At 33.2% G+C, this 21,465-nt stretch overlaps 1 protein-coding gene across 1 annotated transcript in view; it reads right to left on the bottom strand.

Moving 5' to 3' along the window:
• Window positions 1-21,465, bottom strand: part of GRIA4 (glutamate ionotropic receptor AMPA type subunit 4) — a 693,144-nt gene that overhangs the window by 3,679 nt on the left and 668,000 nt on the right. Inside the window, exons 14-15 of the mRNA XM_005689338.3 lie at window positions 11,543-11,657; window positions 2,716-2,850 (exon numbers count right to left, since the gene is read on the bottom strand). Coding sequence (XP_005689395.1) covers window positions 2,716-2,850; window positions 11,543-11,657 — 250 coding nt within the window. The remainder of the gene's footprint in view (window positions 1-2,715; window positions 2,851-11,542; window positions 11,658-21,465) is intronic.

Here is a 21,465-nt window from a genome sequence, read left to right as displayed (position 1 = left end):
TAATCAGGAGTCAGGAGACAATCTCTATAGAAACTACTCATCACTAAATTAAAACAAACGAAGCAAGATGGCAGTCTGGATTTGTTTCTTCAGATACCTTTTCAACATTTAATATTAAGTAAAACAATCATGTAAAAAATCTATTAGTTTTGTGTTTTTTTGAAGAGAGAATTTAGTATTTAGTAATACTAATTAATACATAATAAAAGCATTGCGACTTTTAAGGAGATTTGTCATAAAATCTGTTTCTTCCTTTTATTTTCTTAATTGTCTTTATAAGGAAATGAAAATATCAAAAATGGGAAGGATTCCATATCCTCTCAAGTAATCTCTCCTTCTCTGTAGATTAATGCAATTGAGTGCTGATAATTCTGCCAACTGCTTATTCTCTCTTTAAATCTTCGTGTTCTTAGTTCTCAGCATTCTTATATTCTACATTTAAATCTCCTGCTTCTTACATAAAATGTCATTTCAGTTCATCTTTATGTAACCTTATTGAGACTACTCAAACTACAAAACTTTCTTATAAATTTATCATATAGTCTGAGTCTGGTTGGATTGTTGTGGCAATGGCTGTAAATTTATTCATGTGTTTCCTTGAGGGGTAATTACTTTTAGGGTAAACATTCAGATTTTGTTTTTGAAATTCTGACACTAAATATTATCTAAATTATCAGTCATTTTCATAATTATGCTCAATTTTTGAAAGGAAAAAGCCATATAATATAGGAGTACAATTAAAAACACTTACTCTCAAATCTCTACAAGTGCATATCATTTAATTTGCTCTGAATACTATTAAGTCTTTCCTATGAGAATGCACATCTCTTTTGAGCAATTCCCCAGGACTTTGTATTAAAGTGTCATATGTGAGCATTTCTAGAATTTTTCTAGATTGCATTTGGTATGCTAAAGGAAAATTTTAAAAATATATTTTATGAAATTCATCACATAATGAAGTCCAAATAATTGGCTCTAAAAACTTGTCACATATTATTTTTCTGTTTGGAAAAAAATCTCTCCTCAGTTATGTAAATATTAAGATGAGATCATTACTGCAATGACTAAGAAACCTTGACCTTATCAGTTTACTTTTCTGCTATTAGAAAAGACATGCTCTAAACATTCTAATCTGAGTGAATTGACAATTTCATGATCAATTCTTCCCACAAAATTTGGAAAGAAAAAAACTTTGGGCTTGTCTATGTGCAATTGTACTCAGTCACTATTCTATTTCTAGATTATGGATAAAAGCAATTAGATCTTGATGTAAAGAAATAGCTTTTGTTCTTTGCTTTAAGATACTAACAAGTATTTCAGTAGCCTTTTTTGGGCTGTGCCACCTGGCCTGCGGTATCCTGTGAAAGCTTGGACTGCTAATCACTAGGCACTGGGCTACCAGGGAACATGCTCAATAGCTTTTTAAAATAAATAAATATAAAAATTGAGCACATTTATCTGGCATAACTTCAGGTGTACTTCTTATTCTTAGAAAAATTCTATTGGGTTTGACTCTAGGATACCTCAGGCACTAAATGTCTCTTGTGGGTTCAAATTTTCATTTATCATTATAACCAGAATGGCTCTTATATACAATTTCAGAAAATGGGTTTTAGAGGCCTGATTTTAAGAAAAGCAACAACAAATGCTTCCAAGTCTTATTTTAAATTCATTTTCTATCATCAAAGGGAAAAAGTACTGGACATTTAGAATCTTAAAAAATGAACTTCATCCTGCGTTTCACTGAATGCTTATAATTTTTTTTATTGTCACATGGTGAGAAGATGTAAGTGAGACTGATCTGGCTCACTCAAAAGCAGTGGAAATGAAAACAAAAGTCAATAAAACTCACTGCAAGTTTTATTTTTACTGTGTCTCTCCTAAAGAAAATATATTGCTGACATTTTTGATGGAGAAATTGCCTAAAATGTTTATTCACCTCAGTGATGTTGTGAAAATGAAAATTGAACTTCATCTAATAAATGTGAATTGTAGTCAATATTCTAATGGTCACTCCTGCCTAAAGGTCTGGTTCAAGGACTACTGCCAGATGAACAAACATCGGGGTTTCCCTCTAAAAATATAGAAAGATGGCTAATGTAAAAGAAACCAGAAGAAGAGCTTAAAGTCACCAAGTGTTTACTATGTGCCCTGGAGATTTTACATGTATTTTCTCAGAAAACAACACACCCTTATCAAAATAGGCAACTGTCTAGGCTTTGATAATTTGAAAAAATTTTATGCTATTTTGTTAGCATTAGATTATTCCAGAGAAAAGTCTGTTCTGTGTACAAGAAAATTCAGATCTAATTTCAAATTTCTCCCAATTTTCAGATAGAATATACTATTTAAATAATTTTACAGAGCAATTCTGGAGGTTTACTTTTGTCTTTCAAACCCTTTCAATGCAGATATCTATTGGTAACATAAAGTTGTGAACAGTACATCTGCAGCCAAAGAAAACTGAACCACTTTGCACTGAAGTTTTCGAAAATATAAAGCTCTAAATTAGAAGCAAGCAGTACCATCACTGGACAGACAGGTCACAACACTCCATTTACAGAATGCATCACCCACTCACTGTAGTGGCCCTACGTCCTACCCCTAAATTTTAATACTTTCGGTTCCATATACGTTGTAACCTTCTCTATAGGTTGCTAAATTCTGGGTATTCTGCGAGGAAGTTGGGTTAAAAGTCTGTGCACTCTTTGCCACCTTCATTCTCTTCGCTTCTGCCCTGGACTTGTAACAGAACTCTATCAAAGCCACCAGCATTGCCAAGCCCAAGCCGCCAACCAGAATGTAGAAGACGCCTGCTACGTTGCTCAGGCTCAAGGCACTCGTCTTGTCCTGGGGGGATAAAGACATCTCAGTTAACTGTGGAAAGTCACATCCAGAAGGTGAAAGAGCACATGAAATCCAAACAGCTAATTAAAGTCAATGTAATTTAGCCTGAAATTATTTAACTTGTATAAGTCACTAGTCTAACAGTATGAATTTAAACATAAAGCTTATAGTTCTTGAGAGAAATGAAATTATGATGATAACCAATAAATTGCATATAATTACATTCAATAAAATCTGTAACATTTTATCATTGTTAACTGTATAAAGAAGAGCACTATACTTAACCATATATAAGCATAGGGTAGCAGAAGTGGGCTTATTATTGTTAAGTTTGAAAATGACATGCTTAAAACCCAATTACATGAGAAGGGAAACAGTTTTCCCTTTCCTTCCATTAGAACATTTTTAATGTTTGATGTTTCTCTTCAATAAAGCTAACTTCATGTTTCCTACTTAAAGAAGTAAGGGACTTTAAACTAGCAGTTTCACATCTTGTTTATCATGAATTCATCAAATATATGCAAATAGTGTAGGTACATGTTATTTATTCGTTTAGTCACATATGTTTGGGAAATCTGTTGGAAAGTGGCACTTTAACATATTATATACTATTTAGGAATAACTATGTATGCAGCACATTGGTAACTTTAAAAAAATATACAAATTTTTCCATGATCAATTGAAAAAGAAGCCATTTGTGGACAGAGTTAAAACTATTTTTATTGATTTTAAAATATGATTCTATTTCACTTTAAAATGCTTAATCAGTTAATATTTTAAACATATATTCTCCAGAGCTTTCATATACATATTATTTTATAATAAATTCAGAAATAGTCAAGCATATTATTGGAAGATATTAAAATTATAACAATAATTCATATTTTTAATAAATTGTAAATATATATTATATAAAATTATTTGAGTAGGTATTTTAGGTTGACTACCTAAAGAATGCCCTGAGGCCATCATCTTCTCAGTTGTGTGTCTTGTGTAAACTTAATTAGCTTTATTAGGAGAATGTTTAACTTAAGTATTATGCACACTATATCCACTTAGCCATGATATCAACTGATTAGAGCAAAAATTTAGGATAACTTCATTTTAAAAATTAAGTACTTGTGCTTTTCTGACTTTACATAAGGGTTTGAAATAGCTTTTTCATTATTTGGACAAGCCTGTCTCATTCCACTCTGGTTCAAAGGCAGACAGAAATGATTAAAACACAGGGAGATGCTTGAAAAGAGATCAGTTAATATTACTTTATCTCTTTCTTAAATTAACTGATGTTTTCTTATATAGGTAACTCACTTATTTAACGTCATAGGGTAGCTAATAGACTTTTTCTTTCTACAAGAAGATACAGAAAATATATTTCAAAAATCCTCAGCCATGGCTTTCAAGCATTACGTCCTATTAATTTATGCAAGTATTTAGATTCACTGATAAACTGTTACAGTTTGTTTTTTAAATGAAAACATAACTGTAACACTATTTTCATTTGTACTCAGAATCAGACTTATAACTTCATGTATTGTTCTAAAAATAATTGATATAAGATCTCTGCATGAATGAGATCTTAGAAGTTGAGGGTGTTATTCATTAACATTGATTTATTAAAATAATTTTGGTAGAACAGAGTTGGAAAATTTAACTCTGTTTGTCTGTCAGAACGAAAATAGACCATCTTCAAACTAAAGCGGAATGATTGGCAAAACAATGACAAAAGACTGAACTTCTGAATAAGAAACATTTAATATTTAAAATTTTCTTTCTGTAGAAAACTACTGACCAATTTCCCATTTCCTGTTTTGAGAATACATCAGTTCTTGAAATAACAGATTTGATGTTTTTTGCCTCCAAAACAAAAATCAAACCTGAAAGCACTACTGTTATTAGTGGTACGTATATTTGAGAATAATATAGGAATTTTATTTTTTTATATATTTTTACAGTTAATTTAAGTTTATTTAAAAGCCTTAATATTGGGGAGCAGTTTGCAATTTTCTGGAAAGATAATCCCTGTGGCTTAAATTATTGCATTAGTTTCTAGTCTAGATAGGTATAGAGAAACATTTAGTTTTTACTGTTTCCATATACTCTTGACAATTGCTCCCATTTACTGCTTTGTGAACACAAGAGGAGCCCCAAACTGCAGTGACTGACCTTGCTTCCAGAGTCCTTGGGTCCACATTCACCTTTATCGTACCACCATTTGTTTTTCAGCTTGTCTAAGACGCCTGCCTCACTGAGTTTCAAAACGGCAAGGTTTACAGGAGTTCTTCACGTGGAAAATAACATAAATAACATTATATATGTTATTTTATGTTATTCAAGTAAAACTACATTAGAATCGCATGGCAAAGTGACAGAGCAGAGGCCACAGTAGATGTTATGTCTTGTACTGTAGGCCCAGGTTTCGAATCAGACATAAAACTGGGGCCTGCTCCATCGCTTTAGGTAACAGGCACATACTGCTAGGGAGGATTTTTAAACAAAATGTATGCAATTACTGTGAATCCAAAACTATTAGCCTGGATTGGGTTTCTTCATCATTTTCAATTTTCCCACCATAAATGCAGAGTCATTCAAAATCTAGAATCTCTTCAAAAGTGGCTACAGGTTGACAGACTTAAAAAAATAGAAGCTAGATAGAACTGGTTTCTTGCAGGCATCATTATTCAGCTAATGAAATTTTGCTTTATGCTTTGAAAGTACAGATACTGTAAGTATCCATCATTAAATTGACTCCTCTGTCACTCTCATCCAAGACGTAATTTAAAGAGGAGGGTGATTCTGATTCAAGTGTTACTGACACAGAGCTACCTCATGCAGAGGAAAGTCCTTATAAGACAAATATGTAAATCATTATTTTAAAGTGTAAGCCAGTGCTGATATTTTCCTTCTGAATTGCAGTATTTAACTTAAATATCACCAGAAATAATTTTCATCTATCTTAATTCTATCATATGGATATATTCTGAAGTGCAGTGACTATTTTATACTCTATAAATTCTTACCAACAAATATAGATTAGGAATAACCAAGATTTTTATAAATAGACAGACTCTTCATACTATAAAATTCCTTTTCTTTTTTCTATCGTCCTTGAGTCCTTCAATACTAAATATTATACAAGGAGTCTGAGAGAGGAAATTTCACTGGTGAGTCAATATGAGTGTTCTGAGGAATCTAAGAATTCTTCTTTCATTCCCATGTTAACCTCTGTGTGTAGAATAAAGGCTAAGGAGATGGATGGCAAGCAGTAAAACGGAGGACCTTCTGTTTTTATTATAACAACAGATATTATTATTCTGTTTTTGTGGTTGTTTGGTTTTAATTTCTTTTTGCTTTTTACAAACATTCAAAGAGAGACTGCTTGCATTCCTCTTGACAATTTTAAGGCTGCCACAATCATTTTGTCTGGCTGTATCACCTAATGCCTCACTTCTAGGAAATGTTGGATCCATTTGGAGAAACACAGTATATATCTATTTGGATACAAGGAAATTAATTCCACAAACCTATTTACACAACTAGGTAATGCAGTAATAATGATGCTGATGATGATTCCTAACACTTACTGAGCACTTACTGTGTATCAAAGGACAATTAAAAGTATTTTACATGTTTAGTTGCTATTATCACCTGTATTTTCAAATGAGGAAATCAAAACACAGAAAGGTTAACTCATCTAGGCACATCTAGGAAGGAGCTGAATCAGGGTTTGTAATGGTCTACTTTCATAGCCTGTGTAATTAAAAATATTAAAAACAGAAGACTCAAGAAATAGGAATTTCTGGTTTGTTGAGTTTTCTAATTAACAGTTAAACTAAAATTCACTTTTTAAAGGTATTGTTGGTTCTGAAAAAAGTTTCTAAAGTATATTTTTCTTTTCAGTTATATGGTTTTTGAATTCAACTTAATTTTTGTATCAATGTTATAAGATCTTACAAGGCTTATTGTTCAATTTAAAAATATGCAATTGCCACATTCCTAGAATATTATATTACTTTTTTGTATTAAAATTTTAACATTAGCATGATTTAAAACTTTGTACTAAAAACTGAGTTTGGGGGTGGGGTGAGGTGAGGATTATGAACAACTGGAGTCCTTGTTTAGCCCCAGTTAATGTAGATTTTACTATCTATAACCTCCCCACATCCACATACATCTATTGCTTCCATTTATTAAGTGATTGTTATAAAACCACACCTGCGTGTTGGTAGGTGAACTGTGAACTTCGAGAATAGAAGACATATATCATTCATCTTTGTAAAATATTTACGAGGGTATATGACTCAGGTTAGGTGCTCTATAAAATTATTACATTTGAATTATTTTGAATCCAGAACAAGCACTTTTTAAAACTGATACTAAGGGTTTTTTGGTCATCAAGCTAGCCTACTAAAGCCTTTTTAACACGTGTACAGAGTACATTATTGGAGTAGGAAATGGCATCCCATTCCAGTGTTCTTGCCTGGAAAATCCTATGGACAAAGGACCCTGGCAGGCTATAGTCCTTGGGGGCAGAAGGAGTCGGACATGACTTAAGCCCTGAGCACGCAAGCATAGAGTACTTTATATTAGCCCACATTGCACTCCTTGAATGGGTTGTGGTGGGAAGAGGAAGATTTAATGCTGAAAAGAGAAGGAAACTGAAAGCAGTTTCCTTAAAGTTTCTTATAGAAGGGAAGCTGAATGCAAAACTATGGATTAAATGAAGACTGCCTTTGATTTATCTCTCTCTCTTCCTAAGGTATCATTTCTCCTACCTGCTTCATTTTTCCCTTCCCTCTTTGCTCTTTCTGCTATTCACTCCAGTAATTTGGTTTTAGAGGATAAAATTAGATTAGAATTTTGAGTATAAGCTATTTATCAATAACCAAACTTAATGGTCAAGTGGTGGACTGTCAGACACTGAGCAAGGAATTCTTTACTAGGAGAGTCCTTCTCTAAGGGTTAGCTTTCCTGATTGATCTTTGTTTAATACCTTTTTTCCTGCTTATGAATGTATGTTTTCCATAATAATTCCTTTATTATTGCATTGGTTTCCATGGTTGTGGATAAGGCCATTTGCAAGTATAACATATTTTAGTCAGGCTGTATTCTTTAAAGTGTCAAAATAAAAACTGGATATTATGTGACTTACTATACTCTAAAGAACTCATTATTTGGTAATCACATTTACAAAATGGCTTTAATATAAATATCTATATCTATGAGTATGCCTATATATATATTATATGTATATGAGGAGAATAAACTATAAAACAAGCAAAAATTCAATAATTTTGTAGATAGTATTAGCATTATGGGTCATTAATGTTTATAAGCATTGCCAAAATTTCCTGTTAGAACCTGGTTTAAACAATTCACAAAGAAATAGGGATAAAATTCTGTGTATGGTTTGTGCTCAGACTAAATCATATCAGATTAATCAAAGGGGATATGTTTTAGACACTGCAGTGAAACTTATAATTTGGTTCATTGTCAATTAGGGAATTTTTGTTATTCACAAAAATGAGTATGATTTTCTTATGATCATAAAAATGGCCACAGCACAATAACATTCAAATGAGTAATTTTTCAAGCAAACAAATTCATCCTCTCCCAAATCATGCTTTTCCACTTTATTTCATTTTACATATCAGACTTTTTACCTTATTTCTTTTGTGGAGCCACTGGTTCTGGGAATGGCTATCAGTTGAGCTGATTATTTTGTAGCCATGGAGTGCAAATGGAAGCTGTCACTGTGACTCTAAATAATTTAGTTGATTATATTAAATCATAAGCTCCTTGATGGAATGAATAGTACTTTTTTTTTTTTTTTAACCCACAGATACTGGTGCATGGCCCAGGTAAAACACAACTTTACTATTATGCCATTGTGTGAAAGTCTGGAGATGTCTTTCCTTGTTACAGTCCTGTAAATAACAGGTGGATCAATTGGCTCCTCACTGGAACCTATTCATGTGTGGTACAGCTTTCCATGCTTTTCCCCCTTCTCCAGATGAGTCACTGTTAGGAAAGTTAAGTTTTTCCTACTAAGACTGTATATCTCAAAATCAGATCACATCAGATAATTGCATACTTGTGATGAGATCTCTGAGCGTGTACTGTACACAATGTGCATTGTAGATAAACTGGCAGCATTTAATTTCCTCTTCTGCTTTGGCTTTATACTTATCAAAGCCCACAAGCCAGCATCACCTTCCAATTCAGTGTTTTTCCTCCTTTTACCTTTTTCAATAAAGATCAGGCCAAATGGAAGGGGTGAGGTATTTTCAAAAAGAAAATCAGTCAGCCAAAGAAGGTACAGAACAAAAATTAAAAAGCAGCAACTGCCTCCTGATAGTTTACTTTAATTCTAAGTTAGGTCAGGCCGTTTAAAATATCATCTTTTAAAATAGATGCAGACTTATTGTTGTTCAGTTACCCAGTTGTGTTCGAGTCTTTGTGACCCCATGGACTGCAGCATGCCAGGGCTCCCTGTCCCTCACCATCTCCTAAGGGTGGTATTATAATTACCCATTCTATTGGTGACAAATATTATATCAGTACACAACCTACTAAAATTTTTTTGTAGTATGAAATCAAAATTCTTGAGGGAAAATAAAACATAATAATTAACATGTATTTTATGTTAATTTTTATAGCATTTCAGAAAATGACTTATTAGGATATGAAATGATATTTTCATATCTTAAATTTATATCTAAAAAATTGAAAATATTATCTTAGATTTTATGTTTGGTGAAAGTAACAGGGGCAAGCAGTTTGATTTTTGAAAACTACAAGGTTAGCTTCGTATTTATTTCTTTAGATGACAAATATTTATTTGGTGTCCATTATGTACCAAACAATGTGTTGGATGCAAACAGATTAAATTCAATTGAGCTGTCCAATCCCTTATTTAAATAAATTAAAAGGACTTTTGTTACATAGATTTTTTTCCATTATGTGTACATTTCTGCTTCTCTTTGCTTATTTTTCTGTGGAAAGAGGCTTTAATGTACACTAAAACAGGAATTCATTATTTATTTTTATGGAAAACTTTATATGTTAAGCAATGCTATATGTTGTTTATATTTGTGACAAAAACTATAAATTTGCAGACAATTTCTTTTCCTAACTGAATAGAATATCTTCAATTTTGTTTTCTCTGGTTCTATTAGAGTACATTTTCTTACATTTCTAATTTGCATAAAGGAGAGGTTATTATTGTAAATGAGTAATTTTCTGTTTATGTGCGTATATATATATGTATTTATATTTTATGAAAATGGCCGAAATGTTCTAGGCAAGTTGGGGCACCAAAATACAAAAGAGTTAACACTCCCAAAGAAAACAAACAGTTGGTGTCTTGAATGGAGGTGCCTTAAAGGGGAATCATCTCAGAAGAACCCTGATGGCTCTCTAGGGGGCTCATATTCTCCCTCGGGATAGCAGATGAATGATGAGAATTGTGTCCACACCATTTTGTTTTTTCGTCTTCTTTCATGCCTCCTTCTATTGCCAAAATAATCATTTGGCAAAGTTTATTCTTTCTCTTCCTGCAACAGGGCTGGCAGGATGCACAAGGGAGCTGAATTTGAAAGGCTTTTCAGATCAGGATCGAGGGGGAAGTTATCAGCATTGAAAGAGGGCGAGGTTAGCAGTTTCCTTGACAGATACTCCTTTTCTAAAAAAATAATTATTTTAATTGGAGGATAATTACTTTAAAATTTTGCAATAGTTTTACACTACTATATGTAAAATAGACAGATGCTCCTTTTAAATAGAGCTTTGGGCTTGGTGGCCAGCCAAGTGAGAGAATTTGTAACCCAGGGAAGAACCTGAAGAAGAGCAAGGCTTCTTGTTTCGGGCAGTACTCTAGAATTTAAAAGAAAGACAAGAATGTATACTTTAAAATTTTTAATGTTCTTACATGCCAGTGGAAGATATGTAAGGAAAGAAATTCAGTCAGAATATTCCCATCTCTAGATTGCGTTAAGTCTTCTACAGTGAAGAAGAGCTCTGAAACACTGGTTAATAATTTCTGCTAACTGTATACCTTTTTTTAAAAGACACTGCTTAGAAATAAAAATAAAACGTTATTTTATGAAGCTGGAAATATGACATGGATGTGGTAAAGATAAAGCTGAGTTGGTCTTGTTTTTACAATCTGATCTTTCTTTAGTTTGATTCATTTATGGAAGGCAGAACCGTATAGTTCATAATTTCTTTTGATTTATTATGTAATTTGCTATTTAATGGAAGCCTGACAGTTTTACATGGAGAAATGTCTTTCTGGAAGGTACCTGGTCTAGGTGAGGCTAGACTATTGCTATTATTCAAAACTATTTTGTGGCAGCTCTGGTGAAGAAAACAAGACAGATTGACCCTTTCTGTTCTCTCTCCTCATCACTTTCAAAAGCCTGCTTTCTAACACCAAGGTTCCTAGGACTATGTCTAATCTGTAACTTCTTCCAAACTGGAGATTTAAGTGACAGTTTTAGTTAGATTTGTTAGCGTGTCCCCAAATTAATATTGTTTGCAAATATTTTTGCTTTGACAGTAATTGCATACTTAAGTTTGTGAAGGGATTTGACTGGCAATTCCCATGGTATTCGCAGGTCTGAATTGCGTCTCCTAGCAGATGCACTTATTACTTCACACACTGTTACCCGCTCTTGGTGACATTGAGGCTAACCTTGGAGTCACCTCCCCCGCTGCCACATTCTCCTTTGTCGTACCACCATTTGTTTTTCAATTTGTCCAAGAGGCCTTGTTCATTCAGTTTTAAAACTGCGAGGTTAACAGCATTTCTTGAAACGATAAAACATATCTTGTAAGAAACTGCACAGCTGTTAAGATGTTAGAAGGAATGAGGGTTTAAGCTCTTTTATAAGCTTCTCCCAGATGCTAAATAAACCTCTCATTTTGTCATCCTGCAGCCCCTTCTACCAGGCAATTGTAATTTCCTTCAAAGTATATTAAACCTATGGTATTTGGTGCTATTCACTTTCACAGTTCATTTATTATCAAGTAACTGACATCAACATCAACCAATTACATGATTTTTTTATTTTTGCAAAACAGTAATAAACTTAAATTTACTAGTAATTGAGAACGATTGTGTCTTGAATTCCCTTGCTTCTAGAATGTCAATGACAAATAGGAAAAAAAAAATGAAAATACATTCCAAGAAGGAAAAACATAATTGCACAAACAAATCAACAATTCTGCAACTAATTTTTGTGTACTGACTTCCTAACAAAGAGTATGGCTTAATTATTATTCCTTTTATTATTTGTATTGGATCAGTTTTCTGGTCTGGAAGTCATAGGATGATGGTCAAAAGAACGGTAGTAGCAGCTCTCAGGGAAATTATATTTGAATTCTGTGTTGATTTTTAAAGTCACTAGATGCTATTTAGAAAACAGGATCATACATCCAACTTGATTGTTTAAATTATATAATTAAACCCCAGGAAAATATGCTGCATGTGATATGGGCAAACAAACACTAGATTAGAGTTCTCCCGTGTGTATCTCTACAGGGGATAAGGGTGGCATATTCTAATTATTCTCTAAGAGGATTAAAAAAATGTGTCATGGGTTTTGCTTCCCCTGTACTTGGTTTCTTTCTTGCTTTCAAGGTACAGGTTTTAATTGAACCATTAACTTTTAAAAAAAGTTTTCCCAGCATTTAATGAAATGTCTGTTAAATCTAGTGAGTGGCTTATATACCGAGAGATTTTGGGTTCAGTTTGTGCCATTCTGTTTGATAATTGCCCAGTTTGGTGATTGATTAATGACAAATTGATAATTATATTTAATACTTAATTTATTATTATACTTAATTAATAATAAAATAAAACAACCTCATGTTAATGGATAGCATTTGAACATTGATTTGCAAGTGAAATATCATTTAGTTGATTAATAAAATGCATTGTTTGTTTCACCACAAATCAGCCTATTAAAATATTTATTCTCTTAAAATGTGTTTGTAATATTTCAGGTAAATTATGTCCATTTTCTAGTGTTGTAATGGTCTGATCCACTTGGAGAGTAAATATTTCCCATGAGTAAACCACATACTTTGAGAGGATGAACACTTTCTAAGAGTTAGATTGCCATTTACTAAATGCTAATTAAATAGTTAGCTGTTCCCACACTCTGAAGTAAGTCCCATGCTAGTGGTATAAAATAAGTAATACACTTCTTGAAGTGAAAAGTTATCAGTTTAATCAGCAAAAGGACCAGACTGAAATGTAGGAATAAATGAAAACTCAATGCGGCTAGAGACATCTATTTTTTTAAAAATGCTGTTAGGAGAAAAGAATTGTTTAATTTATTTTCCACAGAAACTAAATTTGTCTTTCAATGAATTGAAACTAACAAAAGTTTTCTATTTTGGGTAAAATTGTTTTTATAATCCATTTTATTTTAGTCTTAAACATTTCTATCAGATTCTTTTTCAGTAAAGTGCTATCCCAATTATTTTATATGTTGGTTTAGACCACTCCTTTGATAAAACTGTAATCATTTCATGAGAGGGTTATTTAACAGGGTTATTAGCCATATCCAAAAACAGTTTCACAGCACAATAGAAAACAAAAAGCAAAATTAAAAAATGGATAAGGAAAAAAAGCTTTATGTTGAGAAAATTGTTTGGAATAAAGCTTCCTACAAAGTTATTCTAAGACATTGTCTTTCTAATAACATCTAATAGGCCATGTAAAAACAGCTCAGTTTCACACTGCTATCCATATATGTGCACGTATGTATATCTATATTAGTCAATATAACACTCTTGACCAGTAGGTTAAGTCACTGCCCAGTTCACAATTAATCCACATTTTCCTTTGGTTCCTCAATAGAATTCACTTAATACTATCACATGTAAAATGTACTTTCCGTAAATGAAGGCACTTTGTAGTGAATATTTAGGGGCAATCTTTAGGATTTTGAGGACTTCCCTGATGGCTCAGATGGTAAAGCATCTGCCTACAATGCAGGAGACCTTGGTTTGACTCCTGGTTCAGGAAGATCCCCTGGAGAAGGAAATGGCAACCCACTCTAGTACTCTTGCCTGGAGAATCCCAGGGATGGAGGAGCCCGGTAAGCTACAGTCCATGGGGTTCCAGAGAGTTGGACATGACTTCATTTTCACTTTCGCTTTCACTTTAGGATTTCAAGATTTCTTTGCCTTTTAAAAAGGCTTGCTATTTTCTGTAATTGTCTGACTAAAGATCTAATTTCTTTGTGTAATCAGTTTAGGTCTAAAGGTTTCCTTAGACTGCTATTATTATAATACAGCACAAAGCACATCTGTAAGGACCATTTGAACATCTGTTCTACTTTATGGAATGCATCACTTTTACGTATTATTAATAAGAATCATTAACTGACTTTTAAACTGACTTTAAAAATATACATAAAGTTACTTATGATGGTCTATAGTCCCTGGGGTCACACAGAGTTGGACACAACTGAGCATGCACACACCTAAAGTTACTTTACTTAGTTTTCTAGATTAGATTAAAAATCGTTTTCTATCCAGGTAAAAAGGGAAAGGAACACTAAAGACATAGTTACAAGCAAGCCTAAGGAACTCAGAAGGAGTCAAGAAAATAAAGGACACAGAAAGCAGATCCTTGCTGCAGCACATTTTACTGTTGCTTTGAAATTCCCTTCATACATTTCAGACCTAGATTTTGAAATCTATGTCAACAAACTAAAATTGATGATGAGAATATTCTTGTCTTGATTAAGCATTAGAGAAGTTGCAATAGTGATCTGCCAAGCAGATAAGAAAAAAGAAAAATATAGAGGGTTATTTTTTACATTAATTATTCCCTTCATTCTATTAAATGCAGCTTCTATAGAATAAACAAATGAAATAAATTGCTTTTTAAAAATGGAAAGAGAAGAAGAAACAACAACTGATCACATTTTTTTGCTAGAGATGTAAACCACATTTGAGAGCCCAGGTATGTTGACCATGACCGTTTATAGACTACAACAGGAGCTATGTAAGATACTTATTTGCCTTGTCCTTTTATGACTTAGCGGAATCCTAGGTAAGAAAATCCCTCTCCAAATAGGTTTTTCATTGTGGTGAGATGATGGGGAACACAATTCAGGGTTGAAACAAAAATGTTCACCCAGTCAAATTCCAGGAACTCTGGAAAAATTTCAAGGGTTTTTATTCCTGAATTGTTGTTCAATTGAGTTTGAGATTATGAAATCTCTCTCTCATTGCCCAAGCCTCTGGGGCCCATTTTTGTTAACTAAACAAAAGCTATAGAATGGTAACTAATAGATTTAAACTTCTTCCATTTACTAATTTTGTATTAATTAATTTAATGCAAATTAAGATTTTCTTGTTGAAAGCAGGCTTAATTCAGGCTAAGATATTTATATTTTCCTCTCTATCCTCCCATAAGTAATTTATTATTAATCTATAGATTTAGATATTCTTTTATGCTTACTTTATGCCTTACTCATTGTATTTACCTCTAGACCATAATTCTTATAGCTTTTTTTCTGTTAGTGAGATATTAACATTCATATAGAGAAAACTTGAAAGATTTGTTTAATAAAGTACTCATGGTTTCCTGGATTTGAGAATATTATCATAAATGACCGATATACAAGCTTTAGATATAGTTATTGTTTGTACATAAGAAATTTAGGGTATATATAATTTCTAAAATAAATAGTGAGCAATATTATATTTAGTCTAGTTAAAGAAAAATTAATTACATTTTACTTAGTAGGATGAATACTTCATTATTGTCTCTGATATCGATAATATATGGGCTTAATGGATTTTTTTTGTCTAAACTACTGTGTAATTTTGCTAATGCTTTATTATCCTTATAAAGAAGGATTCATTGATTATATGCACATGAAAAAGTTTCCTTAGTTTTAGGCCTGTACTCTTTTAACTTGAGTGTTCTCTTCATACTTAATTCTCTATAAAATTTAAATATCAGGTGTTACAATATCCAGAATATGCTACAAAGTGTTTTCATACTCCTAGTAAAATTTAATATTATGTGACTCAACAAGACATTGTGTAAAATACCTTAGAAAATCCTTTACAATCTGCAAAAGACATTGGTAGATAGTTTATGCAGGAAGAAGTACAAATTATATAAAAATGACTTACTCTTACTTGGAATTAAACTAATGTGAGTCAAAGAAATGCAAATTTTTTGCTCTTAATATTAGAAAATATAAAAGTAAGGATAATATTTAATATAGCCAAGGATTTAATATTGTCCTGAAATTAGAATACACTGAAATAGAATAGAAAGAAAATAATATGGTTTTATAAAACAAAAAAATCCAGTTATTACCCTTGCAAATTATTAATAACAATTCCCCTTTGAGGAATCAATCCTAAGAAATAAATTAATGATGTTGACAAAGTAATATGATAAATGTTATAGCATGTTTATATAACAAAACATTGAAAGCAACTTACTTGCCCAACCAAAAGGGAGAATTAAGTAGATTTAGTGTACAACAGTGGTTTTCAATCTTGATTTAAATGTTAGAACCATTTATTACAAATACAGATGCTCAGGACTAACGCTGTATCAGAATCTTCTGACGTAGGGGCAGCGTGTATACATTTTTAGAAAGCTCCCTAGAGGATAGCAATGATAAGCACCAATAATCCATATGACTGAATGTTTAACAATCATTATAGGATTTTAATGACAAAGGAAATGCTTAATGTTGAGTGAATAAAAGAAACAAATTGTATATTCATTGTGATCTTAATTTTAGAAAAGATATATAATGTTTGTATGTATGTATATATATATTAAATATTTATTTAAATTCTGTTTATTTGTATATATAGATGTTAATGAAAGTCGCTATCTGTAGGTAGTAGGATTATGATTGATTTGGCTTGCATATTGTTCTTTGTGCTTTCCCACTCATTCAAAATTTTCTTCAATGAAAAGTGACATTTTAGTAAAGAACAAACAAAACTATTCTCTTAATTATTTTATAATATGCATATTAGAATTGTTTCATGCAGAGTAAAATATATATTCTATTTTGGATCAAGAAAGATTAAGGAAGTTAGAACTTAGAAATTTTTCTTAAGGATCTCAGGAAAGCATTCATTGTTTTGATAGTATGGTTTGCTTTGGCTCACTTGGTTTTGTGTCTCTAGTCAAGGCTGGATGGAGAACATGTGACACATTTGGCTTCTACAGAGGTTCTACCTTATTTGAGGGGAGCAGGCCTGTCAGAGGGGTGTGAGTCTACCCAACAGACAGTATCCTCCGGAGGTTAATGGAACTCCCAGTGGCCTAGAGAGAAGCCTTGCTGTTTCACAAAAATTACATAGACAAGGTGAATTTTTTCCCTTAGGATAGATTAAATGAAGGTGATTGTGAATAAACTTGAGTCCTGCTAAATTGGCCATATATATATATATATAATATATAGCTTTGTTTTTAGAAAAAGATTATGTGGTTGGAAGCTATGTTCTTTTTCAAATGAGTATTAAATGCTAAGAAAAAAGTTTTTTCAGAGGTTTTAAAAAAGGGAAGTAAAAAAAAAAAAAAAACCTTCATCATACAACATACTTTTTCTATCCTTCCTTTTGAAATCATGCTAAAATTGCAGATTGGAAAACTCATCTGATTTAAATTTTGTTGTGTAGCAGGTAAATATATGCAGAAGTTTTTCCAGGGCCACTCTAATAGGAAAATAGTAATTTCATAAAACATAAATGATGGCCAACTCTGTATAGACTAGTCATTCTGATATTTACAGTCTATGTCTGACGCAGGATACAGCATGCTTGGGGCTGGTGCATGGGGATGACCCACAGAGATGTTATGGGGAGGGAGGTGGGAGGGGGGGTTCATGTTTGGGAACGCATGTAAGAATTAAAGATTTTAAAATTAAAAAAATAAAAAAACTAAAAAAAAAAAAAGGCTGCATTCTCAGTATTTTAACAAGTATTATGTACATGAAAGTTCATCCGATATGGAAGATGAAATAGGTAGACAGGAGCAAATGCCACAGAGGATTTTACTTTTGTGGTTTAATCATGTCCTCCCATTCACTCCCCACCCTTACATAAAGGTAGCTAGAGGAAATTAGCAGGAAAACTGAGAATTTACAACAAATTCCAGAACTTTGTATATAGTCAGTTAATAACTAACTGATAAAAATAACTATTTTATTACTTAAATATAGAAAGTGAATAAAAATCAATAGGCTATCAAATAACTAAATAAATCTGATATTTGGAAAGATATTTGTTTCACAGTTCTACCCTTTATCTGCTATGTAGGCCTGGAAGACTAGCTAATTCTTAGCATTTATCAATGTTCCACTGTTTTCAGTTTAACTTGTAGCTATGCTGTTACTATTTTTCCCTCAAATTTTTCGTTCCAGTAAATAAGCACAAGCCTTTTTTTGCTTCATTGGGTTTGTGTGCTCATTTCCAAAGGAAGAATTTGGGCCAAGTTGTTCTATATGTATATGCAGACATTTTTAGAAAAAAATATTAAGGTTTCACTCCAGTTTGCTTATGTGATGACAGTTAAAGTTTGCATAAAGTGGCACTATTGGAAGTCCAATGTGCTATCCATTGCCTAGATGTCCATCAGCAGATGAATGGATAAGAAAGCTGTGGTACATATACACAATGGAGTATTACTCAGCCATTAAAAAGAATACATTTGAATCAGTTCTAATGAGATGGATGAAACTGGAGCTGATTATACAGAGTGAAGTAAGCCAGAAAGAAAAACACCAATACAGTATACTAACACATATATATGGAATTTAGAAAGATGGTAACGATAACCCTGTGTGTGAGACAGCGAAAGAGACACAGATGTATAGAACAGACTTTTGGACTCTGTGGGAGAAGGAGAGGGTGGGATGATTTGGGAGAATGGCATTGAAACATGTATAATATCATGTAAGAAACAAATCACCAGTCTAGGTTTGATGCAGGATGCTTGGGGCTGGTGCACTGGGATGACCCAGAGAATTGGTATGGGGAGGGAGGTGGGAGGGATGTTCAGGATTGGGAACTCATGTACACCCGTGGCAGATTCATGTTGATGTATGGCAAACCAATACAGTATTGCAAAGTAAAATAACGTAAAATTTAAAAAAAAAAAAGAAAGGAAAAGAAAAAGAGAAAAAAAGTGGCACTATTAATCAATAATTTAATATCAAAATTCAGAGGGAAAATTATTTAATGTGAAAAGACAATTCAGATCAACAAGATTTATAGTGAGCATTTGAAAACCACTTTTATAATGAGGGATTTCTTGTCTTTATTTTGGAGTTTGGATGACATATATGTAATTAAGCTATATATATAGAAATGTACATCATGAGAAACGCTGGGCTGGAAGAAGCACAAGCTGGAATCAAGATTGCCAGGAGAAATATCAATAACCTCAGATATGCAGATGACACCACCCTTATGGCAGAAAGTGAAGACAAACTAAAAAGTCTCTTGAAAGTGAAAGAGGAGAGAGAAAAAGTTGGCTTAAAACTCAGCATTCAGAAAACGAAGATCATGGCATCTGGTCCCATCACTTCATGGGAAATAGATGGGGAAACAGTGTCAGACTTTATTTTTCTGGGCTCCAAAATCACTGCAGATGGTGACTGCAGCCATGAAATTAAAAGACATTTACTCCTTGGAAGGAAAGTTATGACCAACCTAGATAGCATATTAAAAAGCAGAGACATTACTTTGCCAACAAAGGTCAGTCTACTCAAGGCTATGGTTTTTCTAGTGGTCACGTATGGATGTGAGAGTTGGACTGTGAAGAAAGCTGAGCGCTGAAGAATTGATGCTTTTGAACTGTGGTGTTGGAGAAGACTCTTGAGAATCCCTTGGACTGCAAGGAGATCCAACCAGTCCATCCTAAAAGAGATCAGTCCTGGGTGTTCAATGGAAAGACTAATGTTGAAGCTGAAACTCCAATACTTTGGCCACCTCATGTGAAGAGTTGACTCATTGGAAAAGACCCTGATGCTGGGAGGGATTGGGGGGCAGGAGGAGAAGCGGACGCCAGAGGATGAGATGGCTGGATAGCATCACCAACTTGATGGACATGGGTTTGTGTAAACTCCGGGAGTTGAGGATGGACAGGGACGCCTGGAGTGCTGTGACTCATGGGATTGCAAAGAGTCGGACACGACTGAGTGATTGAACTGAGCTGATAGAACTGTTTGTATTTCATATTTCAATTGAATGAAAAATAATGAACAAATAGAGTTAACACTGGGCTAGATTCCAAGAATTGCCTCTAAATTGTGTTCTTTGGGATTTGAGTGATTAATTCCTATTTGAGAACTAGGCCCCAAGAATGTGATTCTTAGAAAGAACCCTATTATTTTTTGTGAGGATATCTGCCACTAGTTTAGGTAGCACACTAGCTAGAGATTGTGATAAACAACAAAAACATTGTATTTTAATACTGAGGTTTTTAAATGTAATCTTTACAAATATTTTATTCAGCCTGATTTCTTGATTTTTGTCAGGTTTAGGTTGTAGACTAGAATTTTTTGCCCTCTTTTGGTCATAGACTTGCTTTAGAAGTCAATGAAAGCATGTATACTTCCTCAGGAAAAATGCACAAACGTGCAAAACTCAGACAGTTTTAGGGAACTGCATGGAAACAAGATCTGCCATGCCAAAATATATCTGGCATGTGGATTATTTCAAGATGAAAATAATCATGGCCCAAAAGACTCAAGAAGAAACTTTGATCTTCTTGTTAACTCCCTTAAGAATTGAGATAGTATTCCTCTGTTACAGGAATAGAGTTACCACCAGGGATATCTGCAAAGAATATTGGCTAGGTAGGTGTCATGGGGGAAACTCATAGAGATCAGGGTCTATTTTGTATCCCATTGTCTCTGCCTGGCCCTGCAAACATTTGGTTCCCAAACATTTGCTTTTCTATCTCTGTGAATTGCCTTCCTTCCCTTTGAATTTCCAAACCTTTACCCACAACATCACTTTTTCGTCTTTTGCTGAAGATGGTATTTAATGTGAGGATTTGGGCCACTTTAGCTAGTTACTAAGTTTTCTTGAGTCTCTGCTATGTATACATGTTATTAAACTTTTGTTTGATTTTCTCCTGTTAATCTGTCTCATGTCAATTTAATTTTTAGACTAGCCAGAAGAACCTATAAGGGTAAAGGAAAATTTATTCCTCCCCAACAGATAGGATTCAACTTTATTGGCTGAACACTACTCCCCATAAAGCTGCTGCAGTTAAGAAACCCTGGGGCCCCTGACAAAAGCCAGCATAAGGTATTATTTGTTACCATGTGGGCTAGTCTCATAAATCTCTGGTGGCAGGGTCTGTTGGAAAAGAGGTTGGTAAGAGTTTTTCTCTTTTCTAAACTTAGATTAACAGGAGAAAATACTTGTAAGGCTAGCTTCGTGGACTTTGTGACTCTTGGTTTAAAGATTCATAAAGTACTACCCTTGGTTTGTTGATCATTTTTCCCCAGAAATGGTCACTGATTTTCCTTGTCTTTGTCTTTTGTGTCATTTTTTTTTAAGGAGAAAACTATTGGTGTGATTAAGTTTTCCTTTTGTCTT

The sequence above is a fragment of the Capra hircus genome, chromosome 15 (genome assembly GCF_001704415.2).
Source record: "Capra hircus breed San Clemente chromosome 15, ASM170441v1, whole genome shotgun sequence".
Lineage (NCBI taxonomy): Eukaryota > Metazoa > Chordata > Mammalia > Artiodactyla > Bovidae > Capra > Capra hircus.
Note: the sequence above shows the minus strand (reverse complement) of the source record. Positions and strands in the feature narration are given on the sequence as shown.